General features: G+C 41.2%; 2 protein-coding genes across 2 annotated transcripts; both read right to left on the bottom strand.

Annotated features, from left to right (window-relative positions):
• Positions 1–476: 476 nt before the first annotated feature.
• On the bottom strand, positions 477–6818 carry LOC140945438 (serine/arginine-rich splicing factor 10-like). Its single transcript, XM_073394461.1, has 5 exons — positions 6754–6818; positions 6573–6677; positions 819–922; positions 608–695; positions 477–525 (listed from the first exon to the last, which is right to left on the bottom strand). Exons 1-5 carry the CDS (start codon positions 6816–6818, stop codon positions 477–479), a joined length of 411 nt encoding a protein of 136 aa, XP_073250562.1.
• A 4760-nt stretch (positions 6819–11578) lies between these two features.
• On the bottom strand, positions 11579–21775 carry LOC140947117 (uncharacterized). Its single transcript, XM_073396199.1, has 7 exons — positions 21149–21775; positions 19862–20111; positions 18370–19155; positions 18200–18217; positions 15882–17088; positions 15041–15291; positions 11579–11989 (listed from the first exon to the last, which is right to left on the bottom strand). The coding sequence occupies exons 1-7, from the start codon at positions 21745–21747 to the stop codon at positions 11714–11716; spliced, it is 3387 nt and encodes a 1128-aa protein (XP_073252300.1). The 5' UTR covers positions 21748–21775; the 3' UTR covers positions 11579–11713.
• Between the last annotated feature and the right edge of the window lie 1583 nt (positions 21776–23358).

Raw genomic sequence — 23358 nt, 5'->3', positions numbered from 1 at the left:
CGCGTTCGTCAACCTTATTGGACTATTTGTAGGCCTTAGCATTTTCACAGGAGACATTTTTAACAGTGTTACTGTAATACAAACCGTTTTCAAATGTAAAAGTACTACAAATAAATCACTTTAACGATCCCAAACTCATTCTCGTATACCAATTTAACAAATAAAAGGGTAAAGGAGGAGTAATCTATTTGGACAAACATCCACCGATTTTTTTGAAACGAAGATATAATTGCCGAATTAACCCGATAAAAAATTTTGGGTCTTCAGCTGGATTCGAAACCATGGTCTCTGCATTAGCGCGTCAGTGCTCTATCAAATTAGCTATCAACACCCTTATATTGGGGGCAGCCCATTTTGTTGAGCTCATCTTAACCCGTGAATGGCAGATGCGATGATCATATCTACATTTAAAATGTTTATTTCCGCAGTTCAATTTACATGAGTAATAAACGATAATTCTTAAATAAATTAATAAATTATTGCCCTCCGCCTCCGCCTCCTGAACCGGGACTGCGGGAGCGGCGACTGCAAAAAATAAGAAATAATACTAACTTAATCAATTTTAACATGTCAAAATTGGTCTGTCAAGCACAGAATCAGAATGTACCTGTTCCCTTCATCGTAGTTATCTCTCTTATTACTACTACTGTAACCATGGGCTTCTCTCCTTTCCTTGGCACGCATCTGTGCTGGTGCTAAGAGGAAGAAAAAGGTTCATGTTGAGTAATCGTACTCTTTAACACCAGAAAATTTGTGTGGTGATATAGTTAGGGCACATGTCATATTTCAACCTGCATGTTTTTATTCTTATGCCTTACTTTTTCTTTGTCCCTCTGCAAACTGAACCTGAATTTCTTTTCTGTGGAACGTCTCTCCGTTTAGATAGTGATTGGCATCCTCGGCACCACGTATATCTTCAAATGTATGGTATGTTAAGGCTTGACTATTTTTCGACCAAGCTTTGCCTGGAACAAAAGCTTGATAATTGCTTAGCCTGCTAACAATCTCTTTTGATGGTTGATGCCCCTGCTTTATGAACTCATTCAGGTATTACTAATTAAGGAGTTTAATTTATAAACTCCTCTTTGGGACATCTTCAAAACTGCCAAACATTCAATCACCTTGTCAATCTACAAGGACAACCTTTTAGTTTGCGTGTGTAGCACTCTCAGTCTTTTTATTTTTTAAACATCATCATAACTGGGTGGTCAGCAGCAGTGATCTCTATCCACTCGTTTGCCTCAAAAATGGTTTCAAAAACATTTGCCTCAAACCAAAAATTGATTGTACTTGTGCTAGTTCTTTATGGAAAACTGATACTATTGTCTTTGTTGACTTAAATAAACCCCCGTCTCCATTAAGCCCCCCCCCCCTCCCCAAATGTGTTTGAAATAAACAAGCCCCCTTGGGAGCTTAATAGAGAATTTACAGTACTCTTAAGTTGCCTCAATAAGGTTATAAATCCTCCAATTTAAGCATTTCTGCTTTTGAAATTGACCACCATTTTACCTTTTTTATTTATTTAAATAAATAAAGAAAAATGTAAAGTTAAGGCTCACCACGAATTAAATGACTCAATAAAGCACGGTGAATTTTCCATAATATAGTACTTACATAATGCCTTTAATCTTTGAGAAACCGACCCCACTAATCTCTACACACTTGATTCTTTCCTTTTCTTTTGCTGTGATCATGACTGTATTGCTCGCACTTTCGACTGTTCCCCGAGAACATTTTTAGCCACTCTGTAAAACGTAAGCAGCTTGACACTTCAAATCTTTAAACTCATTCGCTGAATCGACGCCTTTCCTTTAAGAGCATTCCTATCTTTTTAGTGAAGCTTTGTGTTTACGAACTTTCGTTTCCACGTTGGGCTAGCTTGAGCTTCAAAATCTTTATCGATTTGCCTGACGTTTTCTTGTTACTTTAGCTCTTTTACCGACTCTTTTACCCTGGTTATCAAAGGACGAGAAAGTCATTTTAGTGCCAAACCTTTACAAACTCAGACTAAAAGAAACCAAAGACAAAATAAGGCTCTTGAGAAAGAAAAAAGGATATTGTACATAAGCAAAGTCTTGGGGTTCTCCTGTGTAGTGGTCAAAAGGAATATGCACATCGGTAACGCGGCAATATTGGGAGAAGAGGCGTCCAAGATCTTCGGCAGCCGTGGTGAACAAAGCCGTCACAGTCAACGTGAGAGCGACCGCCAACGATCACTTTCGCGATCACCCTTGCCACCCCCCTCACGGTCGACAGAGGAAGTCCGAAGAAGAGGAGGATCACGGTCACGTCCCCCCAGGCGTCGAAATGGCAGCAGCCGTGGTGAACAAAGCCGTCATAGTCAACGTGAGGACGACCGCCCACGATCATTTTCGCAATGACCCTTGCCAAACCCCTCACGGTCGACAGAGGGGGTCCGAAAAAGAGGAGGATCACGGTCACGTCCCCCCAAGCGCCGAAATGGCAGCAGCCGTGGTGAAAAAAGCCGTCATAGTCAACGTGAGAGCGACCGCCCACGATCACCTTCGCGATCACCCTTGCCACCCCTCTCACGGTCGACAGAGGGGGTCCGAAGAAGAGGAGGATCACGGTCACGTCCCCCCAGGCGCCGAAATGGCAGCAGCTGTGGTGAACAAAGCCGTCATAGTAAACGCGAGAGCGACCACCCACGATCACCTTCGCGATCACCCTTGCCACCCCTCTCACGGTCGACAGAGGGGGTCCGAAGAAGAGGAGGATCACGGTCACGTCCTCTAAGGCGCCGAAATGGTAGCAGCTGTGGTGAACAAAGCCGTCATAGTCAACGTGAGAGCGACCGCCCACGATCACCTTCGCGATCACCCTTGCCACCCCTCTCACGGTCGACAGAGGGGGTCCGAAGAAGAGGAGGATCACGGTCACGTCCCCCAAGGCGCCGAAATGGTAGCAGCTGTGGTGAACAAAGCCGTCATAGTCAACGTGAGAGCGACCGCCCACGATCACCTTCGCGATCACCCTTGCCACCTCTCTCACGGTCGACAGAGGGGGTCCGAAGAAGAGGAGGATCACGGTCACGTCCCCCAAGGCGCCGAAATGACAGCAGCTGTGGTGAACAAAGCCGTCATAGTCAACGCGAGAGTGATCGTCCACGATCACCTTCTCGATCACCCTTGCCACTTTGATCGTCGACGCCTTAAAAAACAAACATTGCATAGATTAGCCTTTCATTGCAAACTATTTTTTTTTCCTAATGATGAATAGGTTAATGTTTAAACATCATCATAATTTACACTTATTCACTCGCATCATTCCTGGCTGTGATATTTCACAGGCAACAGCTGTTGAGTCAGTAGCGCAACTGGTCTCAGGCTTTTTACCCTTGAACTCTTTAAATCGGAAATTTGTCCCTCGCCTCAACCTTCAGCAGTGATGACCAGCACTCACAACGAGACATCCCTCACATCAGTGCAGGTATAGTAACCCCCGACAAACTACGAACAGAACGCGCCTTGTTAATACGAAAAGAAGACGGGCAAATTGTGGAGGAAAATCAAGGTACGAGGTAGACAAAACGCGACATGAAATAAATTAATAAATTAATAAATTAAAATTGGGCGAGTTTGCCTGAATGTTAATTCTGTCAACCGGGCGTCAATTGAAATTACCGTAGTTTTGCAAGTGAACGCCTTTTTGATTATCAAACCAGATAGATATAACTGAAAGTGGAAGTGGAGGTTGTAATTTCTAAAAGCGGCATTGATTCTCGATGCATTGATGATATACGATAACACAAACTAAGTAAGGGCAATTAGAATATTTTGGTGGAATAAGATCGGGGGGAAAATCGACGCTAAAAGTTGACCTAACTGAAACCCTTACGAACAAATTAATATTCGATCTTTGAGGAAAAGGAGAAGTACCAAATTAAACTGCAGAAGTCCTACAATACAATAGTTAGCTTTCCAAGAATGATCTAAAAGGTGTTCCGGTATCAAGAAGTCGAAACCATATTCCGCCTTCGTCAACCTTATTGGACTATTTGAAGGCCTTAGTATTTTCACAGGGGACATTTTTAACAGTGTTACTGAAATACAAACCGCTTTCAAATGTACAAGTACTACAAATAAATCACTTTAACGATCCCAAACTCATTCTCTTATGCCAATTTAACAAAGGAGGGGTAATCTATTTGGACAAACATCCACCGAATTATTTAAAACGAAGATACAATTGCAAATTAACCCGATAAAAATATTTCGGGTCTTCAGCTGGATTCGAACCCATGGTCTCTGCATAAGCGCGTCAGTGCTCTATCAAGTTAGCTATCAACACCCTTATATTGGGGGCAGCCCAGTTTGTTGAGCTCATCTTAACCCGTGAATGGCAGATGCGATGATCATATCTACATTTAAAATGTCTATTTCCGCAGTTCAATTTACATGAACAACAAAGGACAATTCTTAAATAAATTAATAAATTATCGACCCGCCCCCCCCCCCCCCCCACCCCCCGAACCGGGACCGCGGGAGCGGCGACTGCAAAAAATAAGAAATAATACTAACTTAATCAATTTTAACATGTCAAAATTGGTCTATCAAGCACAGAATCAGAATGTACCTGTTCCCTTCATCGTAGTTATCTCTCCTATTACTAGTGCTAGTAACCATGGGCTTCTCTCCATTCCTTGGCACACATCTGTGCTGGTGCTAAGATGAATAAAAAAGGTCCATGTTGAGTAACCGTATTCTTTAACACCAGAAAATTTGTGTGGTGATATAGTTAGGGCACATGTCATATTTCAACTTACACGTTTTTATTCTTATACCTTACTTTTTCTTTGTCCCTCTGCAAACTGAACCTGAATTTCTTTTCTGTGGAACGTCTCTCCGTTTAGATAGTGATTGGCATCCTCGGCACCACGTATATCTTCAAATATATGGTATGTTAAGGCTTGACTTTTTTTCGACCAAGCTTTGCCTGGAACAAAAGCTTGATAATTGCTTACCCTGCTGACAATCTCTTTTGATGGTTGATGCCCCTGCTTTATCAACTCATTCAGGTATTACTAATTAAGGAGTTTAATTTTTAAACTTCCTCTTTGGGACATCTTCAAAACTGCCAAACATTCAATCACCTTGTCAATCTACAAGAATAACCTTTTAGTTTGTGTCTGTAGCACTTTCACTTTTAAATGAAAAATGACCTTGGTATCCTGAAAAAACTATTTTTTTCGATGAAATTCTGTGGAAACAAACACATTCACATCTTTTATATTTACACTACACATAAAAGACTACAGAAATGATGACGGTATCACCATTATCTCAATGTTGAAGTAAGCTGAAATGTCACCTTTCAATTTTGTTTCTTCTTTTGCTCCGAGAATGCTAGTGAAAACTCTCACCTCCTTTAGTATAAGCGCCGCTCAAGTCACAAGTCTACACAAAGAACGCTTTAACTTTAAATATTTTTTGTCATCTTGCTAAATTAGATGAAAGTATGCAAACGGAGCAACTTCAGAATACCCGGACACATGATATACATAAACTAGTTTATAGAGTTAAAAGATTCAACAAGTCGCAAAATCGACGTAGAAATTGAACCGACTGTCAAGTAAAACGGAAGCTAATTTCGTATATGTTAATGAAAAGTCGCACCTTCTTTAGTTTAGGTGCCGCTCACGCTTGACAAGTCTACACAAAGACCGTAAACAGTGGTTTCTTTAGGGCGCTCCTCACACGTTTCTTAAATCATTTTAAGCAAAACATAGTTCACACATTCTATTCGTAGACGACCGGGTTCCGCCATGATAAAGTTTTCAAAAACATTCTAACTTAGATGTTTTAGCACGTTGTTTTTCTAGACATCGAGGATAGAATGTATCGTCTTTTATTGCTGTGTTTTCTTTTTAGGCTACAATTGGAACAAGGACTTTTAATAATTCAGATTTAAAGCTTCAACATATGAATCGTAAGCGAACTGACATATAAGACGTAGGCGAATCGACTCTAGTCGTAGGCGAACAGACCGTAGGCGAAACGACCGGATTCCATCCGAGCACAGGTGACAACTTCGCCGCTATATTTTGCTCTTTGGAACGGACACCGTCGAAAAAGTTGAACTCTGCAATAATTATTTACACTATATACACTATTTACAGACGTCAACCTTTTCACCGCAATTATCGAAACACTGCTCACGAAATTCGCCATACCTCAATTTTACAGCATTACGCGCCGTTTTACACATCACTGTCCCACGTGCAGACACTCTAGCCACTCTGTAAAACGTAGGCAGCTTGACAATTCAAATCTTTAAACTCATTTGCTGAATCGACGCCTTTCCTTTATGAGCATTCCTATCTTTTTAGTGAAGCTTTGCGTTTACGAACTTTCGTTTCCACGTTGGGCTAAATCGGGCTTTAAAATTTTTACAGATTTGCCTGACGTTTTCTTGTTACTTTAGCTCTTTTACCGACTCTTTTGCCCGGGTTATCAAAGGACAAGAAAGTCATTTTAGTGCCAAACCTTTACAAACTCAGACTAAAAGAAACCAAAGACAAAATAAGGCTCTTGAGAAAGAAAAAAGGATATTGTACATAAGCAAATTCTCTGGGTTCTCCTGTGTAGGGGTCCAACGGAATGTGCACGTCGGTAACGCGGCCATATTGGGAGAAGAGGCGTTCAAGATCTTCTGATCTAACAAGAAAAGTCAGGTCGCAAATTAGAAAAAAAGTGAGCAAAAACTAAATAAAAATGCTTTAACTGGTCTAACCTTGTCTCGCGAGGTAAGTTTCTCACGTAAAGTGAGCAGTTCTTTGGTCTTGAACACGACGACATTTTCGTTGCTTCCCGGCCGAAGACTGTTCCCGGTGAAAGAAAACCACGCTATAAGAGTTATTATGGGATGCTTAATGCCTTGGTTATCTGCGTTCTTTCCGATCATTGGTATCCCAGTAAACAATATATCCAAATTTGGCAGGGGCTGCCATATTTGGTAAATGAATCCTTTTTGCGTTGTTAAGATCCAACGACGCGACGGCGACAAGAACGTCGCTTAAAAAGTGAATTCGCGTTCTTTCAGTCTTTATACCGATTATTCCTAACCACTTACTTTGTCAAATGTAGGCGAACCCTCCCGAAACTGAATTTCAAGGGACCACATTCAAGCTCGGAAAGAGAAATAAAATTTCGTCGTTGCTTTTTACGTCCTCTATAAAACGCGAAATTAGGCATTTTCACGTCGTAGTCGCGTAAAAACGGGAAAGAAATGTACAAACAAAGTGTGATGCACGTGCGAAGTTGTTGTTTTGCTCATTAAACCTATTGTTTTTTTGACGTTTTCTTCGTCGCCCGCGTCGTTGGATCTTAAAGTCCCTATTTCCCAAAGCGCGCAAACATAACGCAATTTTCTTCTGCTTGAATCTTTTTGTTACCTCTTTGAACTCTAAGCCTCCATTTTCAGTGAGATTAGTTGCCGTATTTTATTATTTGGGTGTCGCCAGAATCGATTGTTTTGATTGAAAGTTGCAATAAGCAGGCAGTACGTGCGAACGTAAACAAGCCAAGCGACGCGAATGTCTGCCGCGCGCTGTGTCACAACACAGAATTTATCTCCGTTGTATACGACCCACAGATAAGGCGTGGCAACAAATCGGCAATAGAAAACAAACTTTTTGGAAAAAAACACGGTACACTGAGTGAAACAAACCATTCAACTAGAAATACGTGAATCACAGGAGCTCGAGAAGGACTTCGGGAGAACAGCAAGAAGTTGAAAGGGAAGTAAAGCAATATGGAAGAAAATTTATACATCTAAAAAAACATAAGCTATATAAAGGAATAAAAGAAAACTACAATAACTAAAATGAAGACTTAACCTAAAGGAAAAGAAAAAATAATGAAAAGAAGAGAAGAAAAAAACAGGTTCTACCTGGAATCGAAATCGGGACCTTCCGCACTCCAGGCCGTTTCGTTGTTACTTCGCCACGTGAAACACATTCCGACATTTTTGAAAATATTTTATTAAGAGCCTTTTCCCTAGAATTTTCCGGCCAGCTTCAGGAAAATGACTGCTGTTTTGACGTTGGATACCTACGTAAACGCATTTCATCGCATTTAAAGAACAGATGCCCAACGATACAGTATAAACTCACCTGCGAGCAAAACGCGCGCGCGACGAGATTATAAACCTCACTTCGCTTGGCGCAAGGAATAATTTAAATTTTCCCTTTGGAAAATAACCGTCCTCGCAGCACAGGGTGTGAATGGTTTGGCTTATTGTCAAGAGTTTGACAATATTGCTCTCAGGGCCCGTTTACATAGAGATGAGGGAACACGGGTAGGCGCGGTAACATTAGGCGGGTCAACCCACCTATCATGTAAACGTGATCAGATTAAAATGAGAGATTATGTGGACAGGCGGGCTACCCCACCTAAGCGGGTTACCTCACCTACCTGTGGTACCCACCTCCATGTATACAGGCCCTCAGTTGTCGATAACCAAAGAGTATGTCACGCAAGATTCCTGTGCACAAGATGGTAATAGTGAATGATGCTAGCCTGCAGTGCAGGCGTATTTTGATTGGGCGAAACCTTGTTCGTGTTCGTAATATTGTTGTGGCCGCCATCTTTGATTTTATGACAGTGGAAGATTGGGGAGAGTAGAAGTAGTAACCGTTACGGTAGGAGCTAGGGCGAAAGAAGGAAAGGGGGGAGGGGGAGGGGAGGAAAAAAATACGCCTGCCCGATATCATTGTTCTTTTGGGAAACTCCGTACGCTGGCAAACGGAGCTCCTGATTGGTGCGGTAAGGGAAGTAGATTGATGCCTGTCAATTAACTGTAAGTCTATATTGTTTATTCCGTTTCCGTCAGTCTTTTGGAATTCGAGCGGCTGGGAATGTCGCGTGTATTACGCAATGAGAAAGTCAAAGCGATTTTTACACTGGTCATCAGGACAAGATTTGCTCGCAGTACCTACACCACTTTTACCTCATGCCAAAATGCTGCTTGTTCCAATACGTTTTTTTTTTCTGGCGAGTAGATTATGCTCTAGAGGGTTCTTTGTTTTGACAGAGCAAATGTGATTTTAGCCGCTTGTTTCACACTGAGAGGTCATGACACGCTTATTGATTTTCTGTGGTGTTTCTGGTCTTCATGATTTGCCCTCTGATGCCAGACGTTTTCTTTAACCTCTTTTGAAGCGTAACGCTCTTTTTCGCTAAATGAGGCTGTTAGGTTCTTTATTTTTGTCCAAAGTTTCTCAGGATCTGAATAACTAAGGGATTTTCTTATTAGTCCCAGAATGTGATGTTTTCCTGCAATGTTGTATCACGCTGGGCCCAGCTCGTTAGTTTTTTAAATTGTTTGTAGGATGTTAAACTCTCACGGATAGCGATTTACAGAGATGAATTTAGAAGAATAAATTGCAGCTTAAACTGAAGCTTCATCAGCTGTGGAGAATTGCATTGTGACTCGGTCAAGATAAAAACAATGATAAACTCCAGCTTGTTTTTCTTAAGACAATGCGAGTCTTTGGACTGGAGCAACTGTTTGGTTGTTTTGTTATTGTCGGCTACTCATTTCCGGAAGAGTCGTCACGCGCGTCTGATAAGGGGGTGTTTCTCATTTTCACAGTGTTTTCGGGCAGGCGTTTTCTCTTCTCTCTCCCCACCCCCTCCCCGCTCCCTTTGACTCGCCCTATCTCCTCCTCTCTTCGGAAAGTTTCAACATCGCACTTTCGCGAGCAAATTGCGCGCTCAAAGAAAACGCCTGCACTGCAGGCTAGAATGATGCATAATTTTATTGCATATTTTCGGAAAGGAGGTGATTTCTTAAAATCGCGCGCGGGGTGATTGAGCAAAATGACCTCGTCATTCTTTCACGGTCGAACCATAAAAGAGGCAGAGTCCAACATCTTCACGTCCAAACCGCCTTCTATTTTAAAACCCTTGGGTTAATTAGATTAAGTCGTATTCTCTCATACAGGAACCACGAAAGCGGCAAATTCCAAATAGAACTCACAGTAAGGGCCTGGTCACATGAGCCGGGGAAGCAATGGCAAGCGTGATGATTACATGCAAAATTTCCACCCGGGATCCCAGCTAACCGGGCTGGCTCGGTTGTCATATAATCGCAAAGTTGATTTTGTTGTGCTTAACCTAGGGACAAGGATCTCTGCAAAGCGAGCCAGCCCGGCTCATTAATCAGGCCCTTGGTTCTATAGCCATACCACACGGATTTTTCAAGACCCCAAGCACACACACAAAATTCCCACCCCACCCCACACACACACACACCTCACATTTCATACCTCCTTCTCTACCTTAAATGAACTTTTAGGGTTATCATGTTCTCTCCTCACAAATATTATCAATGATAATAATTTATCCTATACTATCTAGTAGGGATGTCATTAAGATTTCAAGTTACCGGGCAAATACATTAAGAGTACGCGGGGAATCAAACTGCTAGGAATTTCTTTTGGTTATATTTTCTTTCTGTTTCCTACGAAAGAAGCCGCAGGTCACGTTCATGGTAGCCAGGGAAAATCTCCGGTCTTCATCTCTTAATGACAGTTCTGTGTCTAGCGACAAATCTAGCAATGCAGGAGGCATCTGGCCATTACTACTTCACACAATAAATTAATTTAAACAAAATGTTTTGAGTGTGACAGGAAAAAAAATTGTTGTATTGTGTTCACGTCCTCAATAAAGCGTGAAATTGGGCAGTTTCACGTCGTAGTCGTGCAACAACGGCAAAGAAATGGGCAAAAAAGCGTGCAAAGTTGTTGTTTTGCTTATCTAAACCTATTGCTTTTTTGCCGTTCTCGTTGCCGTCGTCGTCGTGCATAAGCTCCCTATTACTAAGAGTGACTGCAGGCAATGTGATCTTTAACAACTAAATCCTATTAGAATAGAATAGAGTGAATAAAATAAATAAGTAGATTTTCATATTACCTAAGGGGACTGTGTAGGATTATTTTCAGACAGAAAATTTCCCCAATGAATTTCGAGATCTCCATAACTTTTCATATGATACGAAAGCCGAATTGAACAATTATTTTATTATTCATTCACAATAATTCCTCGTTTAAAAACATGGCTAAAACATGCTTACCTCCATCGATCCATCGATCTGATCGATGTTAAGTTCATCTTCGATAGTGCACGTTTAGGGTTGTTCAGCTCCGCAAATATTCTCCAAATAGCAGATGTCGCCCTTCGAGTTGTCTTCTTGCTGTTCTTGCCATGTTTTTAGCTATTTTTTCGCCTAGTTCTTACTCTTGAAACGAGTGAAATGTCCGCCATTCTTCAAAGTTCACAACCAAAACAACTCAACCTCGTCCCCAGGTCTTTTCGGTTAACGGTGTATTAATCTGCAAGAACCCTGCATTTTTGACGTCATTTCCTCGCTAAACACAAAATTCTTCCAAATTTGGTCATCAGTAACTGGTCATGGTGAACTAAACGTGTGCTTTAGCCAATCAGAATCGGGGAAATATTTTGAATGAATAATAATCATATTTAAACGTCTATTTATTCCGTCACAATAACATTGATGAATTATCGTTACGTATCTATCCTGTCGAACTGTATAAATGGACAAAGAAGTTTCTCGCCAACAACACAGCAAATAATGTGGCAAATGAAAGGTGCAACTGCTAAAATTCAAATGACATGAATTTGGTAACGCGAGTTTGGAAAATAAATACATTGCAGAGTAATTAGCCATCTTAGCATCCTTCAAGTGGAAAAAGACTGACATAGTGAAGCTCATGCACAAGACCCAGCACAAGTCGATTGTTACCAGTAACATCATACTCAGGGCAAATCATTACGTCATCGTGATGCGGCAGACTGCTTATCACGTGAATGCATCTTTCAAAGCAGTTCGCAGCACCATGCAGAATCACGTGATCACCCCATGTACCATCTGCCATCATGCTTGTGAGGTAAGCGTTCCAAGATGAAAATCCATCAACAAAGTGGAAGAGCTCTGTCCCATCCGGCTGTAAGAGAACGAATGCTGTAGTTACTAGAGAGACGACAAAGTGCATTTCTAGACGGTTCTTATTCAGGAAACCACGCAGTTAGCTCTCTCCACCACAGACCCCCGAAGGGGAGGTGGGGGGGGGGGGGTACTCAACAATTTTATATGGGGAAGCTCCGTCCGCCCCGACGTCCAACCCCTTACCCAGGGTTTTCAACAGTTTTTGAAGTAGGAGTTGCGTTTATTTGAGTAGGAGTTGCAAGGCCCGGAGGGCCTTGCTCTCTAGGGGGGTCTGGGGGCATGCCCCCCCAGGAAATTTTGAATTTCTAGACTCTTGGAGACGCATTTTCCCGCATTTTGAGACGCAGAACTAGCAAATTTTAGATATCGAAAATACTGATAAATTTTGACGCTTTTAGTAACCTTAACCACAATATTAGGGTACGCTTTAACCACAATCAGGGTTTTTATGTGGCATATTGTTGTAAGTTAATATTTAATGTTAAGATTTGGATTTTAAGGCTTTAGTATGTTAGTCATGGTATAGGAATTTATGGTACCTGATGATTTTTACCGTGTATAAATAATGATTAAAGATTAGATTAAAGATTAAAGATTAGTACATAATTTGGGTTGAAAAAAGTAAAAGTGATTAAGAAACAGCGAACGTAATTGAATTTTCAATAACCAACAAAAGCTACTTGTGAATACTTTGTTCATGTAGACCCATGTACTTGGATAGCTGTTTGTCCAGTCTAGACAGAAGCATTTTTTCTGGGCCTTCTCTTGATGCCTGGAAAAGGCTCAAAAACATACTAAAGCTATACACGAACTGTTTTAAACTCAAACAAAATTTACAATTTTGAATATCCTTATTACTTTATATCGATCACAAACACCGTTCAGTCCTACTTCATCATTCAATTGAAGTGAAATATGGTAGTATCTACAAGTCAAAACATGGAGAATCTTTGTCATCTGAGAAAAAGACTTTTAGTCAGAAAAGTCCGCACTATCATCGTCATCATCCTCCCATCCACTGTCATGTGCTTCACTGTCGTCCGATTCGCCATGCTCTTCATCTAGGCAGAAGACTTTTGCTACCACTCCTTCTTGTTCTTTCTCCTCAATTTGAACTATTTCCTCTTCCGTTTGCGTACCGGCATCTGCTTGGGTAATCTTCGGGAAAACATTACATTATTACCTGCAGCATCCTTTTTCTTTTTCCTGTTTGTCACTGTCAGCGACCACATCTCCCGTAAACCACGCTGTCGCTTTTCTGCCATTTTGCCGTGTTTTTTGAGACCAAATGTGGCGTTTTATATAGAGTGGCTTCAGAAACCGCTAACTACAATGTTCCCTGTAACTGAGACCCAGTCTTCGACTCGTCCTCAACGTTTACTCAACGTATTACGCAGAGAACGTATTTTAAAAGCAGACTCAAGCGATGTTTTGGCGAAATTCTCCAGAAAAATTTCAAGTTTGCTGCTCGCAACAGCTTTGTGAACACTTACCACTTTTTATCAAAAGTTTTATTTATCATATAATTTACCTAACGGAAAGTAGGCGTCGCAAATCAAAAAGTTGCCGTCGGATGCGACGGCCGACGGCTGATTTTGAAAACACTGTTACCCTTTTATATACCATTGTGAAAATTGTGAAAGGTTTGAACCCAGGAGTCATTTCAAAAGTAGGTTGACTTTGATCGTCCAGGTGAACGTACTCCTGAATAGGACTGTTGTTGTTGACAGTGACTGACGTATCGACAACCTGTGCGGTAGTCATCTTTAGAGTCAAAGTGAGTTTATCACGTTAGTTGATGGTATTATACTCTGGTTGTTGATCTGATTGGTCAATTACGTCGCGATGTTGTTGGTCGTCTGTCAGTTAAGCCGTGATGTTATTGGCTATGAAGACTCGTAATTAGTAATTGGTGCGTTTCGATCCGTCTATTGTCACAGTCGTCAATAAGTCGTTTGTACGGTGCTGGTAACTGTTGGCTACGATTCAGTGGCGTTTGTTCTAAGTTAGTAAACCAGCTGTCTAAAGTAAGACTTTGAAAGTAGTCTGTAGAATACGTTATACATGTCGCAGAGTCCTAGTCAATTCGATGTTTCGTCTGTAAATGGTGCTTAGCAATGTGATTGTTGACGTCACCATTCCTCGCCGCTCGTTTGTGTTAGGTCAGTCGCGTGCTAAGGTTTCTTCCGTTTTCACCAATGTAAGAAGCCTTTGATCTTGTATACTGCTCCCTGTTTGTCCTCCGGTTTGTCTTTGTCCTTGACATTAGTAAGCAGTCGTCGTAAAGTGGTTATCGATTTGTGTGCAACACATATATTGTAAGGTTGTAATATACGTGCAATAGTTGACAGAAAAGGTACCCCTTTTGTATACCTTCTGTTGAGAAATGTTACCCCTTTCACATACACACCTTGTTTAGAACTTTGCATCCCTTTTAACTGCTGTAAATGCAGCGTCTTTTTTTATGAATAAATCAGTAAACCAGGAAGTTTTCTTGTTTCTTTTACATCCATAAAATGCGTCTGTTAGCCCTTTTTAGTCCTTTTACAGACCGAAATGACAGATTTCCCTACCCTTTTATATACTTCAACCAATAAAGTCCCTACCCTTTCATAAACCTGAAACCTGAAAAAGGTATCCCTTTTGTGCGGAGCCTCCCCGTATAGGCCATTATAGGGAGTACTCCCCTGGGCCACAGACACCGTTAGTAGTAAATAAGTGTCCGCCTTTTAAAGTTTCAAACAAAATGAAGAAAGAACGATGAAGACCAACTCTATCTGTCCGTTAGCCTCTATAAGCGTTCAGATAGTGCGGATGACGCAAAAGAGAAGTGAGCAGGAAAAAAGCTACCGTGGTGGCAAAGTTCTATTTCAGTCAAGTCACAGGTCTGGTTCTTCAAACGTAAGCAAAAGAAGCTTAACGACCGAGGCGAAAAAAGGAAATGCTCCCCCGTCCGTTTCCATTTATGCTTGGACCCTTCTCTGCTTCGGTCAGTTTAAGTTGCTAGTCTGAGATAAATAATTTTAAGGCACTAAAACAGGACACTAACCAGCCTGGGGTTGTCCTTGAGGTACTGGACAACAGTTCGGCGTAACTCATCATGGGAGATTTTAATTCCTTTGATGTGCTCAAGCTGTTCTGACAGTGCAAAAAACATGCAGTTTCCATCCCCTTGATTGTCAGAAATCACAAACCCTTTCTCCAAAGCGATCCTCTTTAAATTCAAGGACAGCTCAGTTTTGCTGGCCTCTCTACGCGCTTCCAGCTTGATTTTTTGAAGTGCAAGGAAAACCAGTTCACCTGCAAATGATAAAGAGGAAAAATCCAAAATGCGAAAGGTTATTTCACGTCAGTTTAATATAGCGTTTTCACATGACGTCATGTAAAACGCCACGTGAGTGAAAACGTTCTATGGGAGATAGAACACGGGTCCAAAGAAAAACCAACTGACCATTTTAAATTACAGTGGTTTCAACAGAACATAATGAGAATGACTCAAATCCCACGGCTATTTCTTTAAAACCAGCTAGCGATGATCAAATTTGGAAGACGTTTGCGATATCCAGTAAAATGACATCAATAGTATAGGATATCGCCAGAAAAGGGGACGGCAACTGAGAGGCCCTGGAAAAAAGTTGAAAACAGAAACTTAACATCGATCGAGGTAGGCATGTTTCTCAAGTATGAACTATATTGAATAGATAATAAAACAATAATTGGATTGGGATTTCAAATGATGGGCAAAATTATGCAGATCTCGTAGGGTGTTATCCATATCGGCCAGCATCCTCCACGATCTACACAATTCTTCAGATCATACTCAGCCTCATCCTAAAATTGCTCATTTAAATTATCGTTACTTTACTTAGGGTGAGAATTTGATTTCTTACCATAAACCATCTTCCACATCGTGACAACAAGGGATTTGCACTGTCTCTCCCAACTGAATCTCTCTTCATAACTTCTTCGAAGTCTTTGGATTTCCTCAAGCCGCTGTGCCCTAGATTTTTGTTGGATAGCTGCTATTGCCTTTGCCCATTCCTTGGGGTCATCCGAATCAATCACAAATGACATACCCATTGGAAGACAACGCAGTGCTTCTCCAAATCCGGAGTTTCCACTTACTAGAATGGGGAGACCGGCTGACATGGCTTCCAGTGCTGTCAAGCCAAATCCCTCAGTCCTTGAAGGCATGATGGCCACATCAACTTCACAAAATAACTCTTTTAATCTTTGCTTGTCTTTCACGAATGACCTGACAAACAACTGGTTTCTTGAAATGCCCGTCTGGCATAAGATTTCCGCGACCTCATCCTGCTTTCCATCAGGTGCACCAACAAAGATCAGACGGTAAGAACTGTCCTTCAATTCAACTATTGCTTGAGCGGCAATGTCGTATCCTTTGAGACTGAAGTCTTCAAAATCACCACGGCCAAAGGTTAACACCTTGAACTTCGCACTTGCTCGCGTAGTAGCATGCTCAACATCTGAAAACTCTTTAAAGGTACCTGGCATCAGCTGGAAGACATCTTGATGAGATGAACGCAAGTAGGACGAGAATGCTTCAGTCAACTTGGGCCCAACTGCCACAACGAGATCTGCAAGTTGGCACAGCTCAACTTCAGCTCTGTTCTTTCCCTCTCCCTTGGTAATTGCGCCAGGATAGTTCTTATACATGGCTAGCTCTTCAGGTTCGGTGTGAACTACCTGCACCCAATTGCAACAATGAGACTCTTGAATGATTTGAGCTTGTTTACCCAGCTTTGCACCATGACCAATCACGACCTGAATGTCAAGGTTTCTTGGTGGAAAGCTCAACCAATCAAGAGGATCACTAAAGCCAGGGCGACGATGTGCTTCCATGATGGAAATGTTGTGAGCCTTGGCAGCTCTCTTGTCATCTTCACCGCACTCAAATTGAGGTACAATAAGAGTGACCTGTACGTTTGGGAGTTTTGCCAAATGTATGGCAAGCGTTCTGTTGATTGTTGACAAGCCACCCTTAGATGACCCCCACTCATTAGCCAGGAGGGAAACTTTTAAGATTGAAGGCTGTGCATGACTTTGTGTTTTACCAGAAAAGGGTGAATGCAATTCCTGAAAGAAAACCAACATTGCATATTTCAAAATAGCACTTTTATATAGGGTGACGCCTAGAAAACGTTTGAATCAACATTTGTAGGAACCTGATTCTATCAAATAAAAGATGAGGTCAACTTAAGAATAGCCTGCATAACAGCTGCTTTATGGGCCAAGCGAGGCGAACGCGGCATTTTGCGCGAAACGAGGGGAGGAGGAAAATAAAGCGCCTGTTATCAGTCAATTGTTTTGGCTTTTCAGCCCACCTACACCCACAGGTATTGACTGACGCCGGTGATGTCAAAAGGACCAATCAAAACACGATCCATTACTCAACAATTGTCACCTTTCTGGCTACCAGAAACACCGATAACAGCATAAAACACAGGAAATAACAGCGAAGGCAAAATCACCTTCAATAATGTATGACTCAGTGCGGCAGAAGATTTGCTCGGTCAAAGTTTAGTTATGTCCAAACACAGCGGCTAGAAAGGAAAGAGGGAAAACGTGTTGTTCAAAAAAATTCCAAGGTCACGAGCTTATGAGTCGTGTTTGGCCTGTCAACACTTAATTTTAAAAAGTTAGTAAATCAGGCTTTTGCCTTACCTAGTCGGAAGGAATCCACGAACATCTTTCCTCTAAAACAATAAATTTGAACATTTCTTTTGTTTTTCTGTTAGTTCTGGAACACTTGGAAATAAGCGAAAGGCTTCTCAAACAGCATCGTCAAAAGAACACAAATGCGTGACGATTATTTTGTTTCAGACAAACATGCCACAACAACGCGTCATCAATTAACCAATTGGAACGCAACGTTCATGTAGTGAACGTGGGAAGAGCCAGAACAATGGACCGGTAACAGTCGCTTTACTTTTTCCTCCCCTCGTCCCGTGCTTCGCACTCGTTTGGCTATTCTTGCAAAATGCCGCGTTCGCCTCGCTTAGCTCATAAAGCGCCTGTTATGCAAGCTAACTTAAGTAGCAAAACAAAACCATGTTGAGTGAAAAAAAAAGGGCGCACACCGCAATAAGATCTTCAGGCCAATAGATACAATCGTGATACGTGAACCTCCCTATTTTCCATTTCTCTTCCACTGGGGAGAGCGTTGTCGTAGAGCAAATGAAGTCACACTACATCGGACATTATTCTATAAAAGATTGTCTTCAATCTTATCAGAAAGAGATTAAAGCCTCATCATATGGTGCCATATAATTTTAACATAATTACCCTTCGAGGTTACATTACTATTCAGTGAATTTTATGCCACTAGTGTTGCTAGAGATTGTATTTCATTAGTACCTGACTTGTTGACTGTGAGAACCATTTTTCCAGTCCCTCAACTGTTAATACTTTGTTTGAAGGCTTCTTTTTGCAAATAAGTGGGTCACCTTGTCTTATCTCAAGGAGATGACGACAGTCAACATGTGAACATGCCAGCTGATTATGACCTGTACACTTTTCCAGCGGACAATATGGGCAGGCGACGCAAATCTGGTACTGCAGTCCACGTAGATACAGCAGGTCCTGTGACAAAGATTGTAGTGCTGCTCCCACAAACTCACGCACCTGAATTGCAACTTCACTTTCTTCATCCCCAGAGACGTGCTGAACTTGGGATCTTTGCATGATAAAAAACTTTATGTACTGTTTCTTACAGAAAAGAACTAAATCATGGACAGTTCGTCTCCCAATGACGAACCATGCTCCATTTCGGTACAGGGTAGGGGGCTGACTTGGACCGCTCTCAGAACACCAGCTAACAAGTCGAGAAACAAGCCGTGTGAACAAGCCATGGGGGACAAAACCAGTAACAAAGAAGACATATAGAGGACAGGGGTCTGAGCGTGAAGGTACCATGGCACAAAGGGAATCAGGTGGCACTTTGAGTTGAGATGGTACAAAATACTTTTCATCAGTTTTAGGGGGTGAGAACTTTGCAATTAAACCGAATTGCTCCATCAGGTCTAGAATATCATCTCTGACAAAGTCCTTCAGAAGAAATTTGGAAAACACATGCTCAACGAGTTCCATGCTGAGGACACCGCTTTCTCTCAGTTTCTCCCAGTGCTTGGAAACCTTTGGGTCCTGAGAGATAATAAATTGAGGAGTGATTACAGAGTGTTTACAAATGAATCCGGGAAGCCGAGAGCTAATTGCGGACGACCAGAGGAAGCCACAGTGCTAATCTCCACGTTCCTATTACGCATGCGCGGCACGTGCGCAGTCAGCATTCGTATGGACTTCCTCTTAGAATGAATGGAATGCATAGAACGCAATCTGATCACGCGCGTTTTGACCTATCACGAGAAACTTACGCAAAGCACAGCGTTGGGGAAAGAACACTTTTCCCCTTGATTAATCTCTCCCGTAGAGAAAGCCTTGCCTCATTCTGTGTTTTTCTCGGGGAAGTTATTTTATAAAAGCAATAGTAAAGTTTTTTCCTATGTTTGCATAGCCTGATATAAACACGAGAGGCGTTGGGAGAATTCGAGACAGTTATGAAACCCTTGACTTCGTTACAGGTTTGCATAGGTGTCTCGAATGTTCCCAACCCCTGTCGTGTTTACATAAGGCCATGCAAACAAGGAAAACGTTTTCTGTTGTTAAATTAACATAAACACCAATGAATAACAAACCACTTCACTTAAATATATATTTTTTTGCTTCGAAAGGTGCGGTTTATTATGTAGCCATAGCAACAGTGATCTTTTCACATATGAAGACATCATGTTTTCGTATCAAAGCTCACCTGGTATTTCACTGGTGTTTATTCAATAAACGTTTTTCTTACCATTTTATTAAAATGTGGAATAGTGATGAGCTGCCTGAACAGATCTATCAGCCACTTGGCACTCAGAATGACTGTGCTGCAGTGCTTGATAATTATCCCCATGTCATGATAAAAATTCACCATGGTGGTGAACTCTTCCTCGTCATTAATAAAGCACTTATCTTTGGCATAGGTTTGAAGTTCCGTTATATTTAAATGATAAACGTCCTTGGATTGCAAAGCATCGATGACCTTCTCAAAGTTGAGCCACCTAGTTTATAAAAAAGGAATGCAAGTAATAGTGTATTCATGTCACTAAGAAAAGCACCTGCTTTGACTATTTGTGCAAAAGCATGCACACATTCCAAAACAGGAGGGTAAACTTCACATCATTGACTCATCGCCAAGATAGTCCTACATTGAGAGGTCACTGTTTAGTACACCGCACAGTCAATTCTGTATTAAAGGAGCAGTGTCTCAGTCACCAAAGTTAATAGCAACTTCTTTGACCCTTTCGCTCCTGGGAATTTCTCTGAAAATGCCGTTTGAAGCTAGTCAAGCCGTTTTCCGGTCACTTTCTGACTATAAAGAACCAAAACTACCCCAAATGCTGTTTATAGGTTGAGAGCTTTGCGGCCTTCTATTCAAGATGCAAAATATCAGCTTCTTAAACTCGGGCATGTGCAGAAAGCAAAATTTCGAGATTAAAAAGTGACCAACAGTTTCAAACCAGTCTCAAAACCCTAAAAAAAAAACGTTACAACTGAAGGCAGAATTAACCCATTGGGTCTGAAACAAAGGCCTCAAATCCCAAATTCTTCCACCAGAATTTCTCATTTAAAAGACTAGAAGTGTCGTTTAATATTTTGTATCTTTGTATCATTACCACTCCAAGCGCGGATCCACACCGGTTTCCACCGTTTTACGGAAATCGGTCAGATTTATAAAAGGTATATTTTAGCAAAAAAGAAATTTTCAAGTTCACAAATGAGCGATGAAATAATCCGCCGATTTGTAAGGCTTCATTCGAGGAGGATGGATCTGGCCAATATCCTGTCTAAATGACTCAGTAACTCAAAGGGGGGGGGGGCATGCCCCGAACCCGCCTACAAGCTAGCGCCTTCTGTGCTCATTTAGAAAATCGGTCAGTATTTATGCGCTTGCACTCTACCTCAGAGTAAAGGCTCAACAGTATTTTGTAAGCTTGAATGTTGTTAGACAAGAAAACCGTATTTAAAAATTTGGCTTAATCCTGGGTTGAACTTAACCATTGTGCGAGAAACCGGGCCCTGGTAAATAACCACTTACCTCACAGGTATACTCTCCCCCATGTATGGCTCCTGTTTTAGCACTTCCGTGATTCTGTCCTGTAGAGCTTGAATGTGATCAATGTGTTTATCTTGTCTGAAAACCTTTTTGATCTTTCTTTGAAGTGATCTTGCAGTGTTGTCAATGCTGAAGATAGGCCGCACCACATGTCCTTCATAGTCCTTACCAGCAATTGCCCTCTGTATTTCTGATTTCATTGTTGCAATGTCTTCAAATGGTTTGTCTGCGTGGGTGCCTACAATGATCACTGGTGGCCGAAGATGAGGCAGCTTTCCTTCTGTATCGTCACAAGTCTCTCCTCTCATCTGTGTGATGCTATGCACTGTGGACAGCCAAGATAGCAGATTCTCCAGGTTCGTTTCCCCGGTTGGGTTTTCCAACATAAAATCATGATTTCCTTGTCTCACGCAGGGTTGGGCAATGTCATGCAGTGACTTGCTAAGGTTGCACACCAAGATATATATCGCACGTGATGTTAAAAATACAGGATGAGATGCGTAATAGAGCTGCTGACCAGCAAAATCCCACAGTTCAATACTGCTAACAGATTTTTCACTACCACTTTTTCCACCTTCCATATACTTTATCAACTCAACAGCTTGCTCTGTGATCTCAACTGGAGGTGAATTAGAATCAGCCATTAATTCTCGATCAGATAATGATGATGTAAGCTCACTAAAACCAACTGTTTTTGAATCATCAACCTGAAACAGAGTGCCAGGTAAAAAGAACAGATATTAGCTGTTGATGGTGAGTTCTGAAAGTTCTGAAAGAGAATTTACCCCAATCAGTAAATGAGAAAAGAACCCTTTTTTAGTTCAAACATCGAGGCATGCACATTGGGGAATTGGAAAGCTTGACTAATAAAACACCAAAAACACTGAAACTGAATTAATAACAGGTTAAATGATGACAGCTCATTGAATGGCACCAGCTCAATTTATATCAAGCAGGTTACAATTCAACATATCTGTAAATATTTTGTGTTTGCTTTATATGCCTAAGGTATCCTACTTGTACATGTAAAGGTCAAAATAAAAGTAAAATAAAACTCTTGCTTGCTCTTTATCATGGCTAAGGTTGTTTCACAATACACTGTAATTTTATATCTGATTTTCAAAGCCCACAATAATTTAAACCAATTTGCTTTTCCCTGGGTGGTTCGAAAAATCAGGATCCCAACGTATTACATATAGCCAGGGAAATGCTAGAGTCGTTTATAATGGTAATAGGATTGAATGGAGTCCAATTCAGTCTGTCATCATACGAGCGAATAACAAAATAAGATGACTGCAGGCAGAAGTCCGATCTGTTTAATCAGGAATATGATTACAGACCGAATTGGACGGCACAAAGTTCTGTTACCAATTACATTTAAACGTACCATATTCATTCGATTAAATGCCGCGGCGTTTATTAACTTTTTAGCGTTTCCGATGCGGCGTTTATTCGAGGGCGACGTTTATTTCGAAATCACTTTTTTAAAATCACTGACAACAGTTACTGTAAATCTTTTGTAAATATTATGTAATTGAAAGATTCCAATGTCTCAGTCTTATTTTGCTGCGATAGAATCTTAAATGTCTGGATGGTGTAAATTGCCAAGTTGTACCAAGTTTTTTCTTATTATCCTCGAGTAAACGCCGCATGCTTCTTGATGAGGTGCAGCGTTTATTCCTGGGTGGCATTTATTGGTAGTTTTGCTTCCATCTGCGCCGTTTAATCGAGGGCGGCGTTTATTTGAGGGTGGTGTTTAATCTAATAAATGCGGTAACTTAACAAAATTTGTGATAAAACTGAAAAAGTGTTATTATTTCAATTGAAAGAGGACAGTACTACAAGACCTTCTTCGAAAATAATTTGCATTTGGAACAAAAGGGGATTTTTTTAAAAAATTGAGTCTAAATTTCATTGGCACACCTGTTCCACTAACCAAGAAATTGACAGGATCATACGAGACGCCATAATTAAGGTTTTGAGCGATTTTCGTATGACCTTGAAATGAAAACGCGTGAACAAAACAGAAACAAAAAACGAACGGAAATAGAGCGATTTCATTGGTTTATCGAACGGATACAAACGCGCGTGGCTTTTGGCTGGTTAAGCGAACGCTCGGCTGAAAAAACTCAATGCCCGAAGAACTTTCTAGAAATCTATCGATACTTCGCTTTGACGTCATACTGCAACAC

The sequence above is a fragment of the Porites lutea genome, chromosome 8, assembly GCF_958299795.1.
Source record: "Porites lutea chromosome 8, jaPorLute2.1, whole genome shotgun sequence".
Taxonomy (NCBI): domain Eukaryota; kingdom Metazoa; phylum Cnidaria; class Anthozoa; order Scleractinia; family Poritidae; genus Porites; species Porites lutea.
This window is presented reverse-complemented; position numbering and strand designations above follow the sequence as displayed.